At 38.5% G+C, this 21,722-nt stretch overlaps 1 protein-coding gene across 1 annotated transcript; it reads right to left on the reverse strand.

Moving 5' to 3' along the window:
• Positions 1–15,997: 15,997 nt before the first annotated feature.
• LOC111920372 (fructose-bisphosphate aldolase, cytoplasmic isozyme) lies at positions 15,998–17,986 on the reverse strand. Its single transcript, XM_023915938.3, has 2 exons — positions 17,828–17,986; positions 15,998–17,301 (listed from the first exon to the last, which is right to left on the reverse strand). Exons 1-2 carry the CDS (start codon positions 17,853–17,855, stop codon positions 16,256–16,258), a joined length of 1,074 nt encoding a protein of 357 aa, XP_023771706.1. The 5' UTR covers positions 17,856–17,986; the 3' UTR covers positions 15,998–16,255.
• Positions 17,987–21,722: the final 3,736 nt, after the last annotated feature.

Here is a 21,722-nt window from a genome sequence, read left to right on the forward strand (position 1 = left end):
TACTTCTCCATCTTGTCTGTTTCCTTTATTGGCAGAAAGTGCGCGGACTTGGTTAGTCTGTCTACGATAACCCATATGGTATCCAGCCCGCCTGATGTCTTAGGCAGCTTGGTTATGAAGTCCATGGTTATCTGCTCCCACTTCCACTCGGGTATATCCGGATGTTGAAGTAATCCTGATGGCTTCTGATATTTTGCCTTGACCTTGGTGCAAGTCAGGCACTTGCTCACATAAGTAGCAATTTCAGCCTTCATGTTTGGCCACCAATATAACCTTTTGAGGTCTAGATACATCTTATCTGACCCAGGATGAATGGAGTATCGAGTCTTGTGTGCTTCATTCATTACAACGTCTCGGAACCCACCGAACTTTGGTGTCCAGATTCGGTTCATGAGATAACGAGTTCCATCCTATTTGACTTCCAAGTTCTTATCCATCCCTCTTAATTCCTCGTTTGCCACGTTTTCTGGTTTCAAGGCTTCTAGCTGAGCATCCTTGATCTGTGTGGCCAGTTGGGAGTGGATGGTCATGGTTAGGGATTTTACTCGGCGACCCGAATATTCTTTCCTACTTAAGGCATCAGCCACTACATTGTCCTTGCCCGGGTGGTAGCGAATTTCACATTCGTAGTCATTCAGCAGCTCCACCCATCTTCTCTGTTGCATGTTAAGCTCCGTCTGATTGAGAATATGCTGAAGACTTTTGTGATCAGTGAAGATGGTGCACTTGGTGTCGTAGAGGTAGTGCCTCCAGATCTTCAGGGCGAACACCACTGCTCCCAGCTCAAGGTCGTGGGTGGTATAATTAACTTCGTGTGTCTTAAGTTGCCTTGATGCGTAAGCGATGACTTTCCCCCTCTGCATGAGCACGCATCTGAGGCCTTGTTTTGAGGCATCACAATATACCACAAAATCATCAGTTCCTTCTGGGAGAGACAAAACTGGTGCGCTGCATAGAGCTTGCTTTAACATCTGGAAAGTGGCTTTTTGTTTATCTTTCCACTTAAATACCACACCTTTCTGAGTCAAGGTGGTGAGTGGTTTGGCGATCTTGGAGAAGTTCTGTATGAATCTTCGGTAGTAGCCGACGAGCCCTAAAACTTGTCTAATTTCTGTCGGCGTTGTAGGTGCCGACCAGTTTTCGATAGCTTTGATTTTAGAGGGATCCACGTGTATCCCCTTCTCGCTGACCACATGGCCAAGAAAATTCACTTCTCTGATCCAAAATTCGCACTTTGAGAATTTGGCGTAAAGCTTCTCTGCCCTCGGTGTTTCCAAGATTAGTCGGAGATGTCGACGGTGTTCTTCCTCGCTTCGGGAGTAGATTAAAATATCGTCGATGAATACAATCACAAATTAGTCTAAGTAGGGTCGACACACTCGATTCATCAGGTCCATGAATACCGTCGGTGCGTTTGTTAATCCGAAGGGCATCACTACAAACTCGTAGTGCCCGTAGCGAGTTCTGAACGCAGTCTTGGGAATATCATCTTCTTGAACTCGTAGCTGATGATAACCCGACCTTAGGTCGATTTTTTCAAAGTAGCTTGCTCCTTGGAGCTGGTCGAAGAGGTCATCGATTCAGGGTAGGGGATATCGGTTCTTGATAATGAGTTTGTTTAGCCCCTGGTAGTCTATGCACATGCGAAAAGATCTGTCCTTCTTCTTCACAAACAGGAATGGTGCTCCCCAGGGTGAGAAACTTGGCCTGATGAATCCTTTGCTCAACAGTTCATTCAACTGGCTGGACAGTTCTTGCATTTCTTCCAGTGCTAAGCGGTATGGAGCTTTGGCGACGGGGGTAGCTCCCGGAATTAAATCGATCCGGAATTCAACTTGTCGTGCGAGGGGTACACCTAGGAGATCTTCGGGAAATACATCGGGGTAGTTGCACACCTCGGGAATGTCGTTGATATCCTTCACTTCTTGCTTCGTATCTACTACGTGGGCTAGAAATGCATGGTATTCCTTTCGGAGATACCTTTGGGCCTTGACGCAAGAGATGATCTGCAAATTTGAACTGGGTTTGTCGCCATAGATGAGGAGGGTTTCGCCATTTGGCAGATTAAGGTGAACGGCCCTTTCGTAACATAGAATGTCGGCACAATGAGAACTCAACCAATCCATACCGATGATCACGTCGAAGCATTTTATTGTGACCGACATCAGGTCTATATTAAACGAGTGGTTGTCTAGAGTGAGGGTACACCCTGAGTATATAACATTAGCGCGCTCTACCTTCCCATTTGCCATTTCTATCATGTAAGTATCTTTTAGTGAATGAGGGGTTTGTTTTAGCAATTGTTTGAATTGATGGCTCACCAAACTCCTCTCTGCTCCACTATCAAATAGTATGCATGCATAAGTGTTATTGAGGAGAAACGTACCGGTAACCACCATAGGATCTGTGACTGCTTCCCCATGTCCGATTGCCAGGACTCTCCCTACTCCACCTGCATTAGGGGCTTGTGCCTTGGGGAAATTTCTTTTAAAATGTCCTGCTTCACCACATCCATAGCAGGTTTGGCTTGCCCCTACACTGGCAACTTGATTGAGCGGTCGTGCTGGCGCTTTGCAGAAATGGGCGGTACGCCCCTTCCTATCATAGTTCTTGCAGTGCATTTCCCTGCAAGCACCATTGTGGTGGTAGTTGCATTTGTTGCACTTAGGGAGATTTCCAGCATACTGCTTCGGTGGTGCTGGAGTGATGGCAGTAGTGGCTGCACGGACAGCAACAGTCTGTTGCTTCTTAGCGGGATACTGTGTCGGTTGTTTCTTCTTATTGTTCTAGAACTTCCTCTTGTTGTTCCTTCCTTTTGTTTGGTCGGTGGTGGCGACCACGGTGCCACGACTAGCCCTGTGATCGATAAGTTGTTGCGCCAACTCCTTGGCACTCTCAAAGGTGGTAGGTTTCGAGGCTAGTACACTGTCTTGAATCTGGGATGACAGCCCCCAGAGATATCGCTCCACCTTCTTCTCCTCTGGAGTGACCATTGTTGGACAGAGGAGTGCTAGGTCATTAAAGCGAGCGGTATAAGTCTCAAGATCAGTGCCCGTCATTCTGAGGTTCCAGAGTTCTTCCTCGAGTTTTTGTATTTCTCCCCTCGGGCAGTATTCCTTTAACATCAGCGCTTTTAGGTTTTCCCAGCCTATGGAGTTAGCCACTGCAGGAGTAAGTGACTTAACTCGGCCATTCCACCACGTAAGAGCTTTTCTTGTGAAAGTGAATACTGCATACTTAACCTTGTTCGCTTCGGGACAAGCACAGATTTTGAAGACTGCTTCGGTCCTTTCGAACCATTGCATCAGCGCGATGACGCCCCCGCTTCCATCGAAAGGATTGGGTTTTCCATTTGTGAAGTCCTTGAAAGAACACTCCCTAGCACGCCCCGTGCTGTCCCCCTGATTTGAGTTGGTATTCCCGGATCTGGAGCCACCGGAACCATTTGTACCCATTTGCGACATTGCTGCCGCCACAGCTGCTGTTACTGCAGCCTGAAACAACACAGGATCGAACTCCGGAGGTGGTGGCGGAGGAGGCGGTGCTGAGTTACCGGAACACCTTCTCCTTGGCGGCATGGTTCTGTCATGATAATAAAAAAAATGACCTGTCGGTAAGACCTCAACAGTAATAACGAGTCGAGTGCCACTTGATTCATCTCAATTTTATTTTATCTCGAGTTTATTACTTTAGAAGGAAAATCATCGTAAAGTTTATGCAATTAAACTTATGAATTAAATAGTGTTAACCCAAGCAGAGTCATGCGTTTGATTTCGTGTCTGACTCACTCCTAAGATTCGTTCGATGTGTCTTAGTTATGCGTAACTAAAAAAATTTAATAAACTGTTGATACTAATGAGTTTTCCCTAAATCCACAACCAAACAAGGAACAGGTCCTAAGGCGTACTCATCATTTCTAGGTCGATTACAGCTTTTAATTACACATAACAACAAGGTGCACTTAAAATCTTAGAAATTTTCAATTGTAAATTGTTTGTAATACCACATAGTAACTTTCATGTCAACCTTTAATGAGGTAAGATGCATGCCAAAACCATAGATAACTTTTTAATACATAATGTTTTGAGAAAATTTGACCTCACAAGGGTCTACATTACATCATAATAAAAGATAAAGTTTTGACAGAACAAAAGCCCCTTTGACTAGTGTGATCACTTAGTCGCGGGTCAACCTATTTGCAACAAAGAGTAGCACCAATGCGTACTCGAAATCCTAGACTTATAACAAAACATGAGCAGTGCGAACACTACTCCCGGCGTGTGGCATCTGATCCATGGTGGCTCTGAGATGAAGTCAAGGCTCCCTGAAGTTCTGCAATCCGGCGTTTAGCTGCGATCACTCTTTCCTCAAGGGTTGTGTGCCTCTCCTGGTACTCCCTCACCTCCGCTCTAGCCGTGTTAAGGTCCTCGATGAATTGGTCGACTGGATAAAAGTCCCTTTCCAGATCCCAGGCACGTGCATCGGTGGCTGCCGTAATAGCGCTGAGATTTCGAACCTGATCTGTCAATTCTCTAATCTGGTTCTCCAAGTTTGTAATGTGTTAGGTCATAACAGGGAGAGCTCTGTCAGCCGGTCCCCCGTGACTGAGGTCATAGTAACCTTGCTGATCGCCATAAGGTGACCGCTGGCGCTGTTGACAGCTCCACCTTTCGATTGTTGTTGCCCAACGAGGTTCAGGCCCGTTGTGCCCCCAGCGGTTTGCAGGTACCCTCGCGATGTAAGGGGGTTGAAGACCTCTGGCTCCTCTTCACTTTCATCCTCGAACATTTCTATCTCGACATCGTCGTCTTCCTCCTCTTCTTCCTCGGGTTCCTCCTCGGGATCCTCTTCAGGATCCTCTTCGGGATCTTCTTCAATCGGTTCTTCTTCGATCCAGCCGGCATTTCCCTGATCGGGAAAGTATGGGTCTCCTGGTAGATGGAATCCTGCCATGACGTCTGCACGAGAAATGGGGGTAAGAAGCACATAATGGATATAATAATATTGCACTATAGCAACATACAAATACTCCTATAGTATTTTAAATGTTTAGATTTGGTTCTTAGAGCGTTCCTTATAGAGTAGAGTTAGGTTATTAGATTTGTTACCCATTACGACTATCCCCCAAGATACGTAAGTCACTTCTCGGACGAATATAGTTGATCAGGCTATATCCTTCCCATAACTTGTTACACATGCTAGGGCATACTCGTAATGTTCAACTCCTCCTCTTTCACTTTATGTTCTCCCTAGTTATGACACTATGCGAGCATGTAATGTATGTATGTATACTTTAATCAAGAAAAACCATTTATATTCTAAAAGTATATCCAATTGAGAAATGTTTAATATCAGAGACTTTTAGTCCCAAATGTGTTTATAGTTTGTATATCTTATGTGGTTTGATATACTTACTTCACTATAAACCGTGCTCTGATACCAATATGTCACACCCCCAAACCAAGGATGGCGGAACTGTCCGGGGGTGGAGGACTACATGTATAGTATCATAACAATAATGGCAATAGTGATGAAAGTAAACACAACCAACATATATATAATTGAAAGAGTTACATCATTGTATGAATTACATGTTTCAAAATCAATTACAATATGTTGACAAAAATATGAAACGTTTGACGCCTTAACGTCCCATCCTCAAAATCCACTTGATTTCCTGTTTAGTGATTTTCTGAGAATACAAGTTGTTTGAAAAAGTGTCAACACAATGGTTGGTGAGTTCATAAGTTTTTGTAAGCAATTATGAAAAAGCTTGTCTCGTAATTATATAGTTGTTCCAGAAAAATCTGATATTTTCCTTAAAATGAGTACTGTAGTCTTGTATCCAAAAGACCGAAACGTATGAGTAATCTTCCTTATTTACAGAAAATAATGTGAGTTTAATTCAACATAAACGCGTATGATATCAATGAAATTCTCGTAAATTCTTATGTTTGTTAATACTTTCTGTGAGTTATTATTACCATACTATGACCTAGGTGGCCTGAAAACGACATTCTTCAGGCGTCGGAATTGTTATGACATTTGTCACCTCAGACCTGCCGGTCTAGCTGTTGCATGCAGCTTAGGTGTGGGTTGGTCAAGCCCAATATAGACCTATATACAACTATCACACTCTCCCTCCAGGAGATTCTGGTTACAATACAGGACTTATGATTTATGCGAAGCGAATGTCTCACAAAGTTATTTTACACTTACGTAATGAAAGTTCCCTTTTGTATAAATGTACTCTTCTGAAATGTATGTATTTGAAACGTATCATAAACTATACTTATTATAGTTTACCAAACAAGGGAAGGAATAGTAAAGTACGTAAACTATACTTAACATAGTTTAATAAAATGTTTATGTGTAATGGGTGTACTTCAATTATAACACTTTGTTTATTCTATGCTTTATCTAGTAAAAATCCATTTGTTAACTGGTGTATATCTAAATACTAACACAATAATGTCATATATTGCAACAACACATAATCACATAATGTTATATACCTTGCTCAACATGTTACAAGATGAAATGAAATTGCTAGTGTTTTTCTGTTAATAACATTTTCTGTAACTGTTATTAGAAAATTTGTAGAAATATCAGAAAATGTCCAAATCCAGTTCTGTCACTTCTGAGAGTTTGGAAAATGAGTATAGTTTGTTCATAAATTTTTCCATAATCTTTAGTGACCTCTAACTTGAGTGAACAAGTCCATAATCACAGTCTGGTCCGGATTGATGTTTGAAATGATAGGCAGTTTTGTAAAAATTACCATAAATTGTAGAAAAATCGTATGGAGATGTGCATGTAGTCATTTTAAAGCTAGAAACTTGAACTACATGCACCTAAAACATTTTTGAAAACAAAAATGTTTAAGTTGTCCAAACCAGTCCGTGAATGGAGCCTAGCTTTTCTGATGAAAGCTGTTAGAAATGTTTAGTTATATTCATAGTGTTTTAACTTGTATTCTCCCCCTTAAAGCTTAATAAAACATGATAATAGAGGGGTATGAACTCACCTTGAGTGATTTCAGAAGATGATTGGTGAATAATGGAAGTAAACAACTCAAGAACACTTGAAGATGCCTTGAAGGTTTTTCGAGAATCTAACATCAAAGTGATGGAGTTTGTGTAAGCAATCAATGGTTTGAGTAGAATGAAGAGAAATAATCACAAGGAGGGTGAATTATACTTACCAAGGGAAGAATAAAGCTTGAAGATCAGCCTTGGAGTCTTGAGATAGGGAGAAAAAGTTTGAGAGAAAAGTGGAGTTGGATCCTTGGTGAAATGAGAGCAATTGAGAGAAGTGAGGGAGAGGATGGGTTGTTCCAACTCTAAAAACATGGGAAAGAGTGATAATTGAGTAGAAAGGACATTGAAGTGACCTAGTTAAGGTGGGGAGGTGTGGCTGGTCATAGAGTCGGTGTGGGGGGGGGTGGTTGCTTGTGTCATAAGGCAAAGCAAAGTCAACACTCCACCTTAATTATTCACCCACTAGATTTTATTATTTAAATAAGGATTTTCATGAAAATATGATTAAATTATGAATATTTAGGGTTTATTATGTTAAAATATGATTTTGGGTGAAAATCTTGAGAAACGAGCTTAAAATGTTAAAAATATCAAAAATGGGTGAAAAGTGTCGTATTTCCGAAGTCTGGCCGAGGTCTCGGCCTCTGATGGTTGGAACCGAGACTAGAAGTGAAGACCGAGAGGAGGAGAGAAGAGACCGAGAGTGCAGCGAAGAAGGAACCGAGAGGAGAGGCTCGGTCTCGGTAGCCATACGCGAGGCTCGGCCCGAGAGGCTTCTCTTCCCAGTTTCGGCCCGAGAGGCTTCTCTTCCCAGATTCGGTCCGAGAGGCTTCTCTTCCTAGTTTCGGCCCAAGAGGCTTCTGATTCGGCTACTGAGTCTCGGCTGCTTAGGGTTTTGGTCCTAAGAGGACTTTCAGCCCTAAGAGGGGTTTCGGGCCCTTAAGCCTATTTTGCTCGGTTTTACCCCGTTTCAAGCCGTTTTTGACCCGGTTAAGGGTCGGAATGACCCGAATGACTCTAAAAAGTTACGGAAACTTTTGAGAGAGATTTGGGAGAGATTTCACATTCTTGGGGAGATTTCTCATACAAAGAGATATTTGGGAGAGATTTCACATACTTGGAGAGATTTCTCATACAAAGAGATATTTGGGAGAGATTTCTCATACTTGGAGAGATTTCTCATACAAAGAGAGATTTGGGAGAGATTTCACATACTTGGAGAGAATTGGGAGAGATTTGACAAGGAGAGAGATAGAGTGAAAACGATTGAGAGAGGTTTCATGTGTGACAATTGTGAGTGTTTGGCTCCACAACGCAAGGTCCGTGAACCCCATTAAGTCATGTTTAAGGATCCTACACACTCCCGATGTGTATGCAACATTGTTTTATCAGTTTAGTTCATTGTTTAGCACTAAAGCTTAGGAAATTTAAACACACGAACTTTTCCCAAGTGCTGTTTTCTCATTAATATAGTGGGTTATACAGTAATTACATAATGTACACTCCAAAACACAAGGTTAAACGATTCGATCTGTTGGACTTGCTGACATTGACTTGACTCAAGATTAACGATTGTCACAACCCAGTCCTTAGTCCTTTACAGATACTAGAGAATATTCGTAATTGCTATCCAATGAAATTTGCCTGGATTTTCTTGATAACGAAGGACCATGCTCAAAGAAAAGGACACATCATGGTGAGTACATGTCATAGCATGCATGATAGATCCAACGGCGAAAGCATATGGAATTCTACTCATTTCTGCCATCTCTACATCGGTACTCGGACTTTGAGTCTTACTCAGTTTGGTATTACTCTGGATAGGCAGTTCTCCTTTCTTGGAATTTTCCATACTAAAATGTTTTAGCACCGTTTCCAAATATGTATTTTGACTAAGTCCAATTAGCCTTTTACTCTTATCCCTTAGAATTTGTATCCCCATAATATAATCAGTCTCTCCTAGATCCTTCATACCAAAACACTTTCCAGGCCAACACTTAACTTCTTGGAAAGTTGGAATATCGTTTCCTATAAGAAGTATGTTATCAACATACAATACTAGGAAGGTCACTATACTCACACTAGCTTTGACATATACACAGGACTCATCTTCTAAAGAAGCCAAACTCTTTGACCTTCTCGTCGAAACAAAGATTCCATCTATGAGAAGCTTGTTTCAACCCATAGTTGGATTTCTCAAGCTTTCACGCTCTATTGGGAAACTTTGCATCAAAAAAAAACCTCTAGCTGACTCATGTAAACATCTTTAGCCAACTTTCCATTAAGGAAAGCGGTTTTGACATCCATCTGCTAAATTTCATAGTCATGAAAGGCAGCTATGACTAGCATGATCCTGATAGATTTTATCTTATCCACTGCTAAGAAGATCTCATCATAGTCAACCCCTGGGTTTGAGTAAAGCCCTTCACAATCAGTCGTGCTTGGAATGCTTGCACGTTATCATTCATGTCAGACTTCTTCTTCAAGATCTATTTGCAACAAACTGTCTTCAGACCAGGTTGTTGATCAACCAATTTCCAAACTTGGTTGTTATACATGGACTTGATCTCTCTGTCCATTACCTCTTTCCATTTGGTTGCCTCAGGGCATGTCATTTCTTCCTTTTAGTTAGTCGGTTCATCTAAATTTACCACTGTACTATACTGATAAACGTATCACCATTTGTAGTTATATGGAAACCGTAGAACTTAGGTGGCGTGCTAACTCTACTGGAACGCCTAAAGGTAATGAATTTTCAACTGGTTCAACTGGAATCTCTTCCTCTGGTTAAACCTTAGCGTCTTTAATGGTTCCTTCATCGTTTGATTCTTGAATCTCTTCAAGGTAAATGGTACTTCCACTGTCCTCTTTGCATATGAGCTCTCTCTCGCAAAAGACTCATTTTCATGCTACAAAGACCACGTTCTCACTAGGTGTGTAGAAAAAATATCTAAAGGACTTGTGTGGGTCACCGATTAAAATAGATCTTTTGCTACAAGGTTCAAGCTTTTCATGAGTCTCTCGTCTAACGAAAGCTTCATAACCCAAAACCTTGATATGTGCTAACGATGGAACCTTCCTTGTCCACATCTCGTGAGGTGTTTTGGCAACCTTCTTAGTTAGGACAAGATTAAGAATATGGGAAATAGTCTTTAAGGCATACCCCCATAATGAAATTGGAAGATGAGCTCGACTCACCATGGAATGAACCATGTCCAACAAGGTTTGATTACGCCTCTTGGCCATACCATTAAGTTGTGGTGTCCTAGGAAGGGTCAATTGTGAAACTATTCACATTCCTTGAGGTAGTTGTGGAACTCGATACTAAGATTCTCTCAGCCTCTATCTGATTGGAGCATCTTTATCTTCCTGCCCAATTGATTCTCGACTTCATGTTTAAACTCTTTAAACTTTTCAAATGTTTCTGAATTATGTTTGATTAAGTACATATAGCCATATCTACTATAATCATCTGTAAATGTTACATAAAATCGATTTGCACCCCTTATGGTGGATCTGAAGGGCCCACACACATTTGTGTGTATGAGGTCCAACAAACCTTCACCTCTTTCACAAGATCCAGTGAAAGGTGATTTTGTCATCTTATCCAAAAGACAAGATTTGCATGCATCATCCGACTTTAGGTCAAATGATTCCAACACTCCATCCTTTTGGAGTTGAGCAATGTATTTCTTGTTGATGTGTCTAAGACAATAATGACATAAGCATGCTTTGTCTATACCATTAGACGAATCAATTTTAAATACACTATTACCTAAAATGTCTACACATGTTACAGTTTCACATACACCATCATAAGGTAAAGCTTCAAAATAAAAATCATTGTTTTTATAAGCAGAAATAGAACCATTCAAATCTTAAATGAATATCTAAACCCTTGTCTGAACAATGCATGAAAATAGACAATGTTTCTTTTCATTTCTTATGAGTAGCAACAATTTATTAAATCTAAAATAATACCATTACTAAGCACTAGACTATAAATTCTAATCTTGGTAACAGGTGAAGATTGCCTATTCCTCAAGATCAAGTTCATTATACCATGCTCCACCTCCTCACTTCTTCTTAGCCCCTACAAATCAGAACAAATGTGAAATCCACGTCCTGTATTAAGGACCCAAGAATGAGATGATGATGAGTTATTAGATGAAATAGTGTATATACTTGCAGAAGTTGGCTTCACCTTGCCATCTTTGATATCTTGGAGATACTTTGGATAGCTTCGTTTCCAATGCCCCCTTGTCGTTGCAATAAAAATAAATAACATATGTGGGATCAGAAGAGGGTGAGTGATCAGAACTAGACCTTTCCTTTAGGGCCACTACTGGATGACCCTACATGAGACTTTCCATTCCAGTTTTTCTAGGGAGGACCTTTCCAGTTTGTACCCTATCCATGTCCAATGTCTAGGACGAGAGTACTAGCAGGAGTGGAGGCAATACTTTTTCCCTTCATTCGTGCTTCAGCTATCTATAGGAGGTTGTGCAATTAAGCAAGGCGGTCTGATTCTTATTCAGATGATAGGTCAGAATGAGCTAATCATAAAAACTGGGTAAGGAGTTTAGGACTATGTTAATAGCTAACTCATCATCAAATTGCACATTAAGCCTAACAAGGTGCTCCACGTAACATTGCATTCTCTGCACGTGGCTACAGACAGATTCTCCCTCTTTTATTTTTCACTTCATGAGGGACTTTACCACATCGTATTTTATTTGACAAGCTCGCTTATGGTACTTCTCCATAAGGTCCTTGTTCATCTCATACAACCAGTAATCCCCATAGAATCTCTGCAACTCAGCGGTCATCGTGACGACCATGATGCAAGCAACTTTTGTGGCATCGTTGTAGTGTTTTTTTATAGGAGAAGTATTCTTCAGGAGTAGCTTTGCCTTCTTCCACTTTAATGAGTTCCTTTTCAATAACGTATTCTTTGTTCTCAAATAGAAGGGCCATTTTAATGTTTCACATCCAATCATTGTAATTGGAAACATCCAATATGACTTTTGAGCAGACAGAGAGCAATGAGAAGTTATGGTGGTTGGAGGAGGAGGCAGAAGCATCGGTTGGAGTAGACATATGTAAAAAAAAGGTAGTTTTAGTTAGATAAGAATAATCCTTAACATAGAAACCCAAAATAATATTAAGGCTATGATCCAACTATATAATTCACAACTTAGAAAAGTGATACCGTAATCTAATTGTAAATTTTATAAAGGTAGGTAAATGACGATTTACCAATTCCACCAAAAGAAAAAGAAATTTAAAAGAAATTAAGTTAAGTGAAATTCCTAGGTCTTTTGAGATTCATTGAAACTATTCAATAGCGTATTTGATCTCAGATTATGCTCTTCTATTTGTGATTGGGATACTAAGGATCACAAACAAGATGTGAATAACGAGGCAAATGTGCTTGGTAACCTCATTCTCATTTATCACCCTAATTGATGTGTTGGTAAACCATACACACTCCATCAATAATGATAATTTATGAGATACCAATTACGACTCTTTATTAGTTCCTATTAGTGTGCTGGTTAACCACACATGCTCTACTAACGACTTATAAAGTGTAATGTGCAATTTCATGGGTTAGCATACAAATTCATATTTTTCCTTAGGTAACTAGATTTGGGATTTTGATAAAAAGGTTCTAGTACTTTTTAATATCATTATACTTTTAATGAGAATTAATTGGCTTATCAAACTCATTCGGCTAACGATCCTCCACTAATCAAGGAAACAGTGGGTAAGAGTGGACACCCATTCAACTACCATTTTATAGGCAGTTTCTTTATACCCCCTTATAAACAAGCTTCATGAATTAGACGTACTAGCGGTTCGACTGACTTAGTCTTATAAATATAGTAATTATTAAACTTTTAATTTTACATATAGTATAAGGTGTATTTTAAAACTTTTTCAAAATACTAGGTTTATAATTAAATTTGAAAAATTAATAACCAATTTAAATTTAAAAATAAACCAAATGATTTAGTATTTATCTATTCATTAACAATTAATTAAATATATTAAATCAAATAAGGATTAACTAATTAAATTAATCAAATAATTTAATCCTAATCTTTACCCTCTAAACTTTCAAAAGAAAGGGTATAGGATTAATCCAATTTTATAATCATCCCTTTTAATCAGATTAAACTAACAATTATCAAAAAAAAATAGAAAACTCTAACCATATATGCAATTTTCAAAACTTGGGGATGAAGGTTAGGGTTTCAAAACCCTAACCCTAAGTTCGAAATTCAAGGGATGGGCTAGGGTTTCGAAAAACCCTAATCCCTAGTCGAAATTTTAAGCATTTTAGGGTTTAATTTCTATAAACCCTAATATGATCCAAAAATTATAGCAAATTCAATTGAAAACAAACCAAATGCTCTAATACCACTGTTGGGTTTTAGGCATAGCAAAACGGACTTGAAAACTCTTAAGTGTGCATGCAACCTAAAACAATATGTATGTTTTCTCTATTGAACCTATAACTAAGAACATCAAAATAAGAACCCTAGAAACCCTAGGTAATTTTCGAAATTAATAAAGAGAAGGTTTATGGTTACATACCTTTTAGTTGTTATAGTAACAACATGAATTCTCCTTTCTTGATCTCTTGAAAGCAAGCGCCACAAATGTCGTGCCTCTAATGGAATCACACCCAAACTAGCCATAGGTATGGAGAGAGGAGAGAGGGAAGCAAAATTTTGGTTATCTATCTAAGAGTATGAGTGGCCGAAATATGAAGGACTAGGGTGCTTTATATAGTAGTACAAGGAAGCCCTGGATAACCCTGATTTGAATAAACAATATTTTAAATTGGTAATTATCCAGCTTCATATTTATCAACATGGGATAATCTAGAAACCCTAGATTATCCCCTGGAAACCATCGACCCTCCTGGTGGAAGGTTCTGCAGCATTTTGTTTAACTATTGAACAACTACACTTTAGGCCCTACACTTTTAATTAATTTCATTAATCACAAAATTAATTCTAATTAGTTTCTGACTAATTATTAATTAAATATTACTGTTTCTAATTAATATATTATTCTCATAATATATTAATAAATTATTTATTTCAATTTATTAATCAAATAATAAATCAACCTCTCTCTCCAAAAATCATCATGTTCAATTGTTGTGTTTGAGGGCAACCCAAAAGGAATGTGTTACTATCAATTCAAGTTTATACCAATTATACTTATGAGATTAGAAACCTAATCCAACATCATCATCTCTATCTCCGCTTAGAACATTGATGAGATGGTTGTCGGTATTGAACATGAATCAGCTCCTTGGTTATGAAAATCGACAGTGGAGATGATGATTAAAACAAGGATTAAATGGTGGGTTTACGGTGGTGCTTTGTTGTGACTGGAATATTGATGATATGAGACATCCATACCTTGTTCGTCATCTTCAATAACATCTCCAGCAGATCTATTGGTTACTCACCCACCTCCTCCAGAGCAATCAACGAAAACAGGTGATGTAAGGGTTTATTGCGATTTTCTCATTAGTATGTGGACTATGTTTCCAGTTCATTCAGTGATTTGAATTTGACACTTTCTCTTGTTCATTTTTATCAGATATAGTGGTGGTGATGGTGGTTGAATGACGTATGAGATAGATAGATAGATAGCTAGATAGATAGATAGTGGGAGAGAGAAAGAAAGGGTAGTTGATGAAAAATAATAAAAGAAATTAAAAAATAATAAAAGAAATCAAAAAAATTATTACTTAAAGGTATATTAGTCATTTCAGGAAGGATGTGGAACAAAATCAAAAAGAAGGGATAATTATAGGAACGAAAAATACAAAAAGTTTACGATTTTGGACTATTGATGCAGGCCGAAAAGCTTTTGGGCTCCATCTACAGTTTTTTACAAACCACAATGACCAAATTTACAGTTTATTCTTCGGTCTAAAATTAACTAATTAGTTTTCTTTTGTTGAGTATATAGTGGCCAATTCGTACAAAATAATTTTAAATTTTGGACTAATCTTGCAAAGGAAGTGATTTGTACACAATATGTTAAATTTTAGACTAATCTTGCAAAAGAAGTGATTTGTCCAATATGTTTACTCCATATTCAACAATTTATATTTTATAGGATTATATAGTAGTACTAACATTTTAAAAGCATAAATTTTTATATATAAAAAAAAAACTTTTGTATACGAATTATCTCTTAATTTTTAAATAAAACATAATACTGTATTTGTAATGAATTACAAACATAAGAAACATTAAAATAATTTATTATTTGAACCGAACTTATGATTTTGAGTACAAGACATGGCCGAATTTGTAATTTGTTCACAATTCTATATAGAAACCAAATTTGATTTCGAACATAACCCAACTAAAATTCCATTGTGCCTAAAAAAACATATCCAAAGGGCAATCCAGATAATCATAGTTATCCACAAATGAGAACTACGCCTCTTCAAAAATTTTGGAATAACCATAATGTTCAAACAAATAAATAATTTATAAACATACTTAGTCTTTGGGTAAACCCCTCGATTTCCTCATTTACGTCCATTGTGTTCGAAATTAGAAATTTTTGTTGGCCCCAAACCCCTAAGCCATAGTGGTCTAGAATTTTATAATGATATAATTGGCTAAAGTTTCGAGTTCAACAACGATAATATTTATCAGTTTCAATATGTGGATATGTGCTTTTACACCATCTCCGACCATTAATAATACTTTTTGAATTAAATGTTAAAAAATAGGATAAAAGATCGTATATGTTAGTTATCTTAATAACTAAAATATACACGCCTAAGTTTAAACTTTACATATTGATGTCAAATTTATTACTTTTATCACCTAAATACCTTATCAAATCATCACAACCCAAATGATTATAAAGTTACAAAATTAACAAAATATTAAAATGAAAAATAAAAATTAACATGTAAAAACATTTTAAACCGTTTAAAATTCCATCAACCTCAACCAATGCAAGACATTTTTCAAGCTTATTTTCAGCCATAGCTCCTAAGCTTAGACCAACACTAAAAACCAAAAACATAAACATAAAAACCTAAAAAGTATTTCAAGGGTATAAAACACTAAACACCCCTTTCACAAGACAAAGAAAAATTCCCATACCTTTCACAAAACATAAAAACACAATAATCGGTGTAAATTACCAATAAACCCTTTTCAGTACTTGTAGTCCTTAACATGAAGACTCTCAGAAGCCCCTTCAAAAGCAGCACTTCCCTGGTATTTCCCAAGGGTAGCTTCGGAATTTCCCTTACACCTTGCAAGAAAAGCTTCTTGAGCTTTCTTCACATTCTCTTCTTTTCCTCCCCACGCCTTCAAAGTACTCTGCTGTAAAGCACGACCGAATGAGAAAGTCAAAGTCCATGGCTTCTTTCCTTTGAACTGGTTCATCGCGTTGAGGTGAACGGTGGCTTGTTCCTCGCTCTGGCCGCCGGAGAGGAAGACAACCGCCGGGACAGCTGGCGGCATGGTGCGTTGAAGAGCTCTGACGGTGTACTCCGCCACGACTTCCGGTGCGACCTTTTTGGCGTCGGAGCCGGGTGTGACCATGTTGGGTTTCAGAAGGGTGCCTTCTAGAAGAACATGGTGGTCGTTGAGAGCTTTGTAGCAGGCGGCGAGGACACGCTCGGTTACGTCAGCGCATTTGTTGATGTCGTGAGATCCGTCGACGAGGATTTCTGGTTCAACAATGGGGACTAGACCGTTTTCTTGACAGATGATTGCGTACCTTGCTAATCCGTTTGCGTTTTCGTTAATGGCGAGCTGTGATGGTTCGTTTGGGCCGATTTTAAGAACAGCGCGCCATTTTGCGAACCTGGCGCCGGCGGCGTAGTACTGTGCGCATCTCTGGGCGAGGCCGTCGAGACCTTGGGTGGTGGTTTCGCCGTCGGTTCCGGCGAGTTCGACGGTGCCCTTGTCGACTTTGATTCCGGGGAGGACATTGGCTTCCTTCATGACGTCGACAAAGGGTTTACCGGCAGCGGTTTTTTGGTAGAGAGTTTCTTCGAAGAGAATGACTCCGCTGAGGTATTGTAGGGCACCGGGAGTGCAGAAAAGAAGCTCGCGGAGGGCTCTTCTGTTGGACTCGTTGTTCTCGACGTTGATGCTTGACAGACGCTTTCCGATTGTGCCGGTGGACTCATCGGCGGCGAGAATACCCTTTCCGGGAGTTCCAATGTAGGTAGCGTTGGCAATAAGTTCATCTGATACAAAAAGGTAACATTCGTGTTATATATCAGGTTCAAAATCACTGATGGATCTCAACTTATAATCGTAGGGTTTTAGAAAATCATCGACGGATCTTACAATTTAATCGGATCAAAACGATATAACAAACAAACAAACAACAAAACGAAGTTAGCAGCGATTCACATATAATCTGTAGTGAGAATCAATCCTCAAACGCATCCATCGGGTTTTTCAGATGCTTGTGATGCAAAATCACAGATCCGAACAACTGGAGTTGTAGAAGAAGAATTCTGGTAAAATAATCATGTTCAAGGGTTTAACTGAGGCCTCTAATCAGATCAATAGGAATCATCTCAAGTGAATCTAATCGCTAAACAATAGATCAATCATTTGATAATCAGAATCTAGTAAAAGGAAAGACAAATACAGATCATGCTGGTGAACAAATAACAGATCGAATCAGATATACAAACAAAATGACGATCTAAAAGTGAAATTAAATGAAGCAATTCGAGAATGAGGAAGAAATTATTATCATACCAGCATACTTTCCTCTGTAGCAAGACATGGTCGTAAGATTTGAAAAAATGGGGAAGATTTTGGTTGAAAGTAGAGAGAAGAAATGATACGAGTATGAGCAGGGTTAAGGGTTTATATTTAAAGAGGCGGAGATCGGAATGGTCGCTATTTTTTTCTTTTTTTGTTGGTTGTTTTGTAAAACCGCTTTCTAAGGCGGCTTCGATTCATTTTCACCCATTTTAGACCTCCACCTTTTCTTTTCTATAAAAAAAGCCTTTTATTTTGAGCACATTTACAAAAATATCATATGTTGGATGATTGATGAAAATGACCTAATTTTTGAGTGTTTATGTAAATGGTCATGATTTTCCAATTTGTCATTTCATATTGCAGTGATTAAATCAATAATTTCAAAAGGATGCAATGTATATGATTTTATATCTAAATTTCACAGTCAAAAATATCATAATCAAGCATGTTTAAATGATAAGTACATAGCATAGTATATATTTTTTTGTTTGGTGTATAAAAAATAGAATAATTGAGCATATAGTGAGCACGTAGCACATTGTACACTCTTATCTTGGTCTCCTAAGTACGAAGGTCCACCAAATATGTACCATACGTAGGGTAGTAAAACCCATGTGTAATTGAGGCTCATACAGAATGTAGTCACAATGTCAAAAACAACTCAATTAGGTCCTAGTATTATGTTGTCGGACAAGTCTCAAACACATACTAAGTGCTTCTCGCTATATTTTTGAAAGTGCTTCTTCTTACACTTCTCGCACCATTTTGCTTCTCCTTCACCACTAAACTTTTTGGAACCAGACTTTGAAAATATGCTCTTCTTGTTGGACCTTGAAGATCCATCCAACTTCCCTTTATCTCCTACCGCCGTGCTCTCCAGACCCTTCTCTCGAAGTTGGGTCTCCAATTTCTTGGTTGCTTTGATGATTGTCTTCAAAGTAGTTGCTATTTTTACCGTTAGACCAAAGTTCGCTGGCAATCCGTTAGCAAACATCTCTGTAGAGACATAAGAACATGGTTTGGCATGCGGAATTAAAGATTGCACAATGAACATGGTGATTTGGGTGTTTAAGAGATGTATTGATTGTATATGGTGTTACAAAAAGGATCTAGATCTAGACTACATAAATAACACACACTTACACACTCACTTTTACATCTCTCAAGCACACCTCTACAAGTGGACAAACCCACCTTATATAGAGGTGTTTACATGTCTCTCTCTCACTCTCTATCTCTCAAGTGTCACAAGGCTAATACTCCACATGCAAGTGGGTTTTACAAAAGTCAAACATTACAAAGTCATTCATGGAAAACTTTGCACCCTAACATTCTCCCCCTCAAATTTAGGAATGAATGACCCACTTCAAATCTTCCAAAGTCAAGCACTACGCGGTTCGAGCCTCAAATTCTTCACATCTTAATCTTCGCAAATCACTTGCAAAACAGATGTGAATGAACAACTTTCACATATGCGAACTCAATCATCAATCTTAGATACGAATGAAACACTTTTATACCAACCCAATCATCAAATGTGAACATTATTGACCTTATTTGCAAACTGCTTTTGAGACACAGATGCGAACTTGCACAAATCAAATTCTTGTGAACTCACATAATGAACCAAATCAATACTTTGTATGCGAACATTCTTGGCCTTTAAACCAATTAATCAAATGCGAATCTTGACCATCAACCACAAAATTTTTGTCATTCGCATTTCATTCACCAACCCAAAACCTTCATTAGTCAAGAACGAACACACATACAACATACAGGCAAGAAATCAACTCCAAATCATATGAAATCAAAAATCAATTCACCAATCAAGTTCCCTTCATTCAAACTCCAACTGTTCCAAATCACAGGTCTTTGCTTTTTGTTCAAGAACTCAAAATCGATAATCGACATTGATTTCTTAACTCCATTCGTTCATCAATCGATTTCAACAACTTTTAAAATGAATCGACATCCAAATCACGAACTGGTAATCATCAAGCCATCGACATTGACCTTTTTGCGGTTTGACTTTTCGGAGTCAAAGATCAACAAACACCAAATTGATGATTCACACATACAATTTCAGATCAAAAAGTGTTTGTTCAACTGTTCTTCATCTCCTTCAAGTGTTCTTGATCAACAATTTCATCAAAATCAAAGTACCAATTTCCGATTTCAAAGATATGACTCATATAAAATCGATTTCATCATATATGAATCATATGAAATCGTAAAGCTTTTTCTAATCATTGATCGACATCGATCCAAAGAAAGAAAGAAAAAATTATCGAGAAATTGAGAAGAACATTCAAACGCAGTAGATTAAGAAGCAAGAACAGATGCGTATGAGTTCAAACGTACAACCATTTGATGCGTCCGACTAGATCTGGAACAAGTCTTATTGATCATATGATGTAAATGAATTTATGGGCTCATAAATGGATTATGAACAATAACATCTCAACTGATGGGCTCAAATAAATGTGTGTGACATCGAATTGTGAACAAATTGTAATATGGGCTTGATTTTGTTCAGATGAACTAAAACGAAGTTTAAAATAGTTTTGGGCTAAAACTAGATTAAAATGAACAATTGCAAAATTAGAATCGAATCAAACAAACAGATTTGAGAATGGATGGGGCTTTGATCAACAAAAAACTATTGGATCATAACAAATGGGTTTTTCAAAGAAAATTTGATCCAACGAGTCAAATGATCATGAATCAAAAACACAACGCACGATTCAAAGAAACTAAGAGAGATCATAGAGAGAGACTCACCAAAATTGTTCAGATTGCGACAAAAGTTGCCAAACCGAGAATCGTTCTTCAAAAGTCACGTTGATCGTGAAAACCAAGCTTTGATATCAATTGTAGTGGTGTTGATTATGATGGCATGTGTGGAATTAGAAAGATCTAGTGAATCATCATGTAAAATCAAGAACACATGGAGTAAATAAATCTTTGTAAGCTCTTATTAGATCTAGAAAGAATATACAAATGGGTTTGTACAAAGTTGCTCTCTCTAGTTTAACACTCCAAATGGATTCACTTACATAATGGGAGTCACTCACTTCTTATTTATAGGAAAGACTCAACCCATTTACACATACAAGAGGGTAAGCCTAAAACACTACATCCAAGAGTGACTTTGCACCCTAACATTCTCTATCTTGGAGAGTTCAATATGCACCAAGTAGGGGAATGACTTTATCTTCTTGATGAATGTGGTGGCATTCTCATCAACACTCATCTTCCCCTTCTTTAGGTTCTGAAACTTGTTGTTCATGTCTATTAGATCCACTTTCGAGCAATATTGCATTCTCAACTGCTTTAGGAATGCTTCCCAAGACATCTTCATGGATTCTCCCTGCGACATTGTATCCACCAACAACTTCCACGAACTTAATACCAGGTCTTTAGTTGTTTGACTGCAAAGACAGTTTTCTGCTTGTTGCTGCAGTTGTAGCTCTCAAATATCATCTCCATCTCGGAGATTCGGTCCATAATCTATACTATCTTGGGGCTTCTAGAAAGACTTGGTGGCTTGGCACCCATAAAGTCCTTGTACTTGCACCGACATCCTTCATCTCCTCTATTTGGTTGGTTCCTTCCAAGCTCTCTTGGTTCAGCTTGGGTAACAGCCCGGCTAAAGTTCCCTTCATCCGACTGTTCTTCATCTAACTCACATTGCATAACTGGTGCAGTTTGTTCATCCCTATTTTGTTGAAGTAGACCTCTTATTTCCTCCATTTGACAGTCTAGCATCATTTACATCATTACATTTACTCCTGCCATCGTGATTGGCTCGGGTGTAACTGCTACCTCTGGTGCACACTCAATCACTCGTGGCTCAAGTTGTTGATTTCCATTAGCGTTTCCT

This window comes from Lactuca sativa, chromosome 2 (genome assembly GCF_002870075.4).
Source record: "Lactuca sativa cultivar Salinas chromosome 2, Lsat_Salinas_v11, whole genome shotgun sequence".
Lineage (NCBI taxonomy): Eukaryota > Viridiplantae > Streptophyta > Magnoliopsida > Asterales > Asteraceae > Lactuca > Lactuca sativa.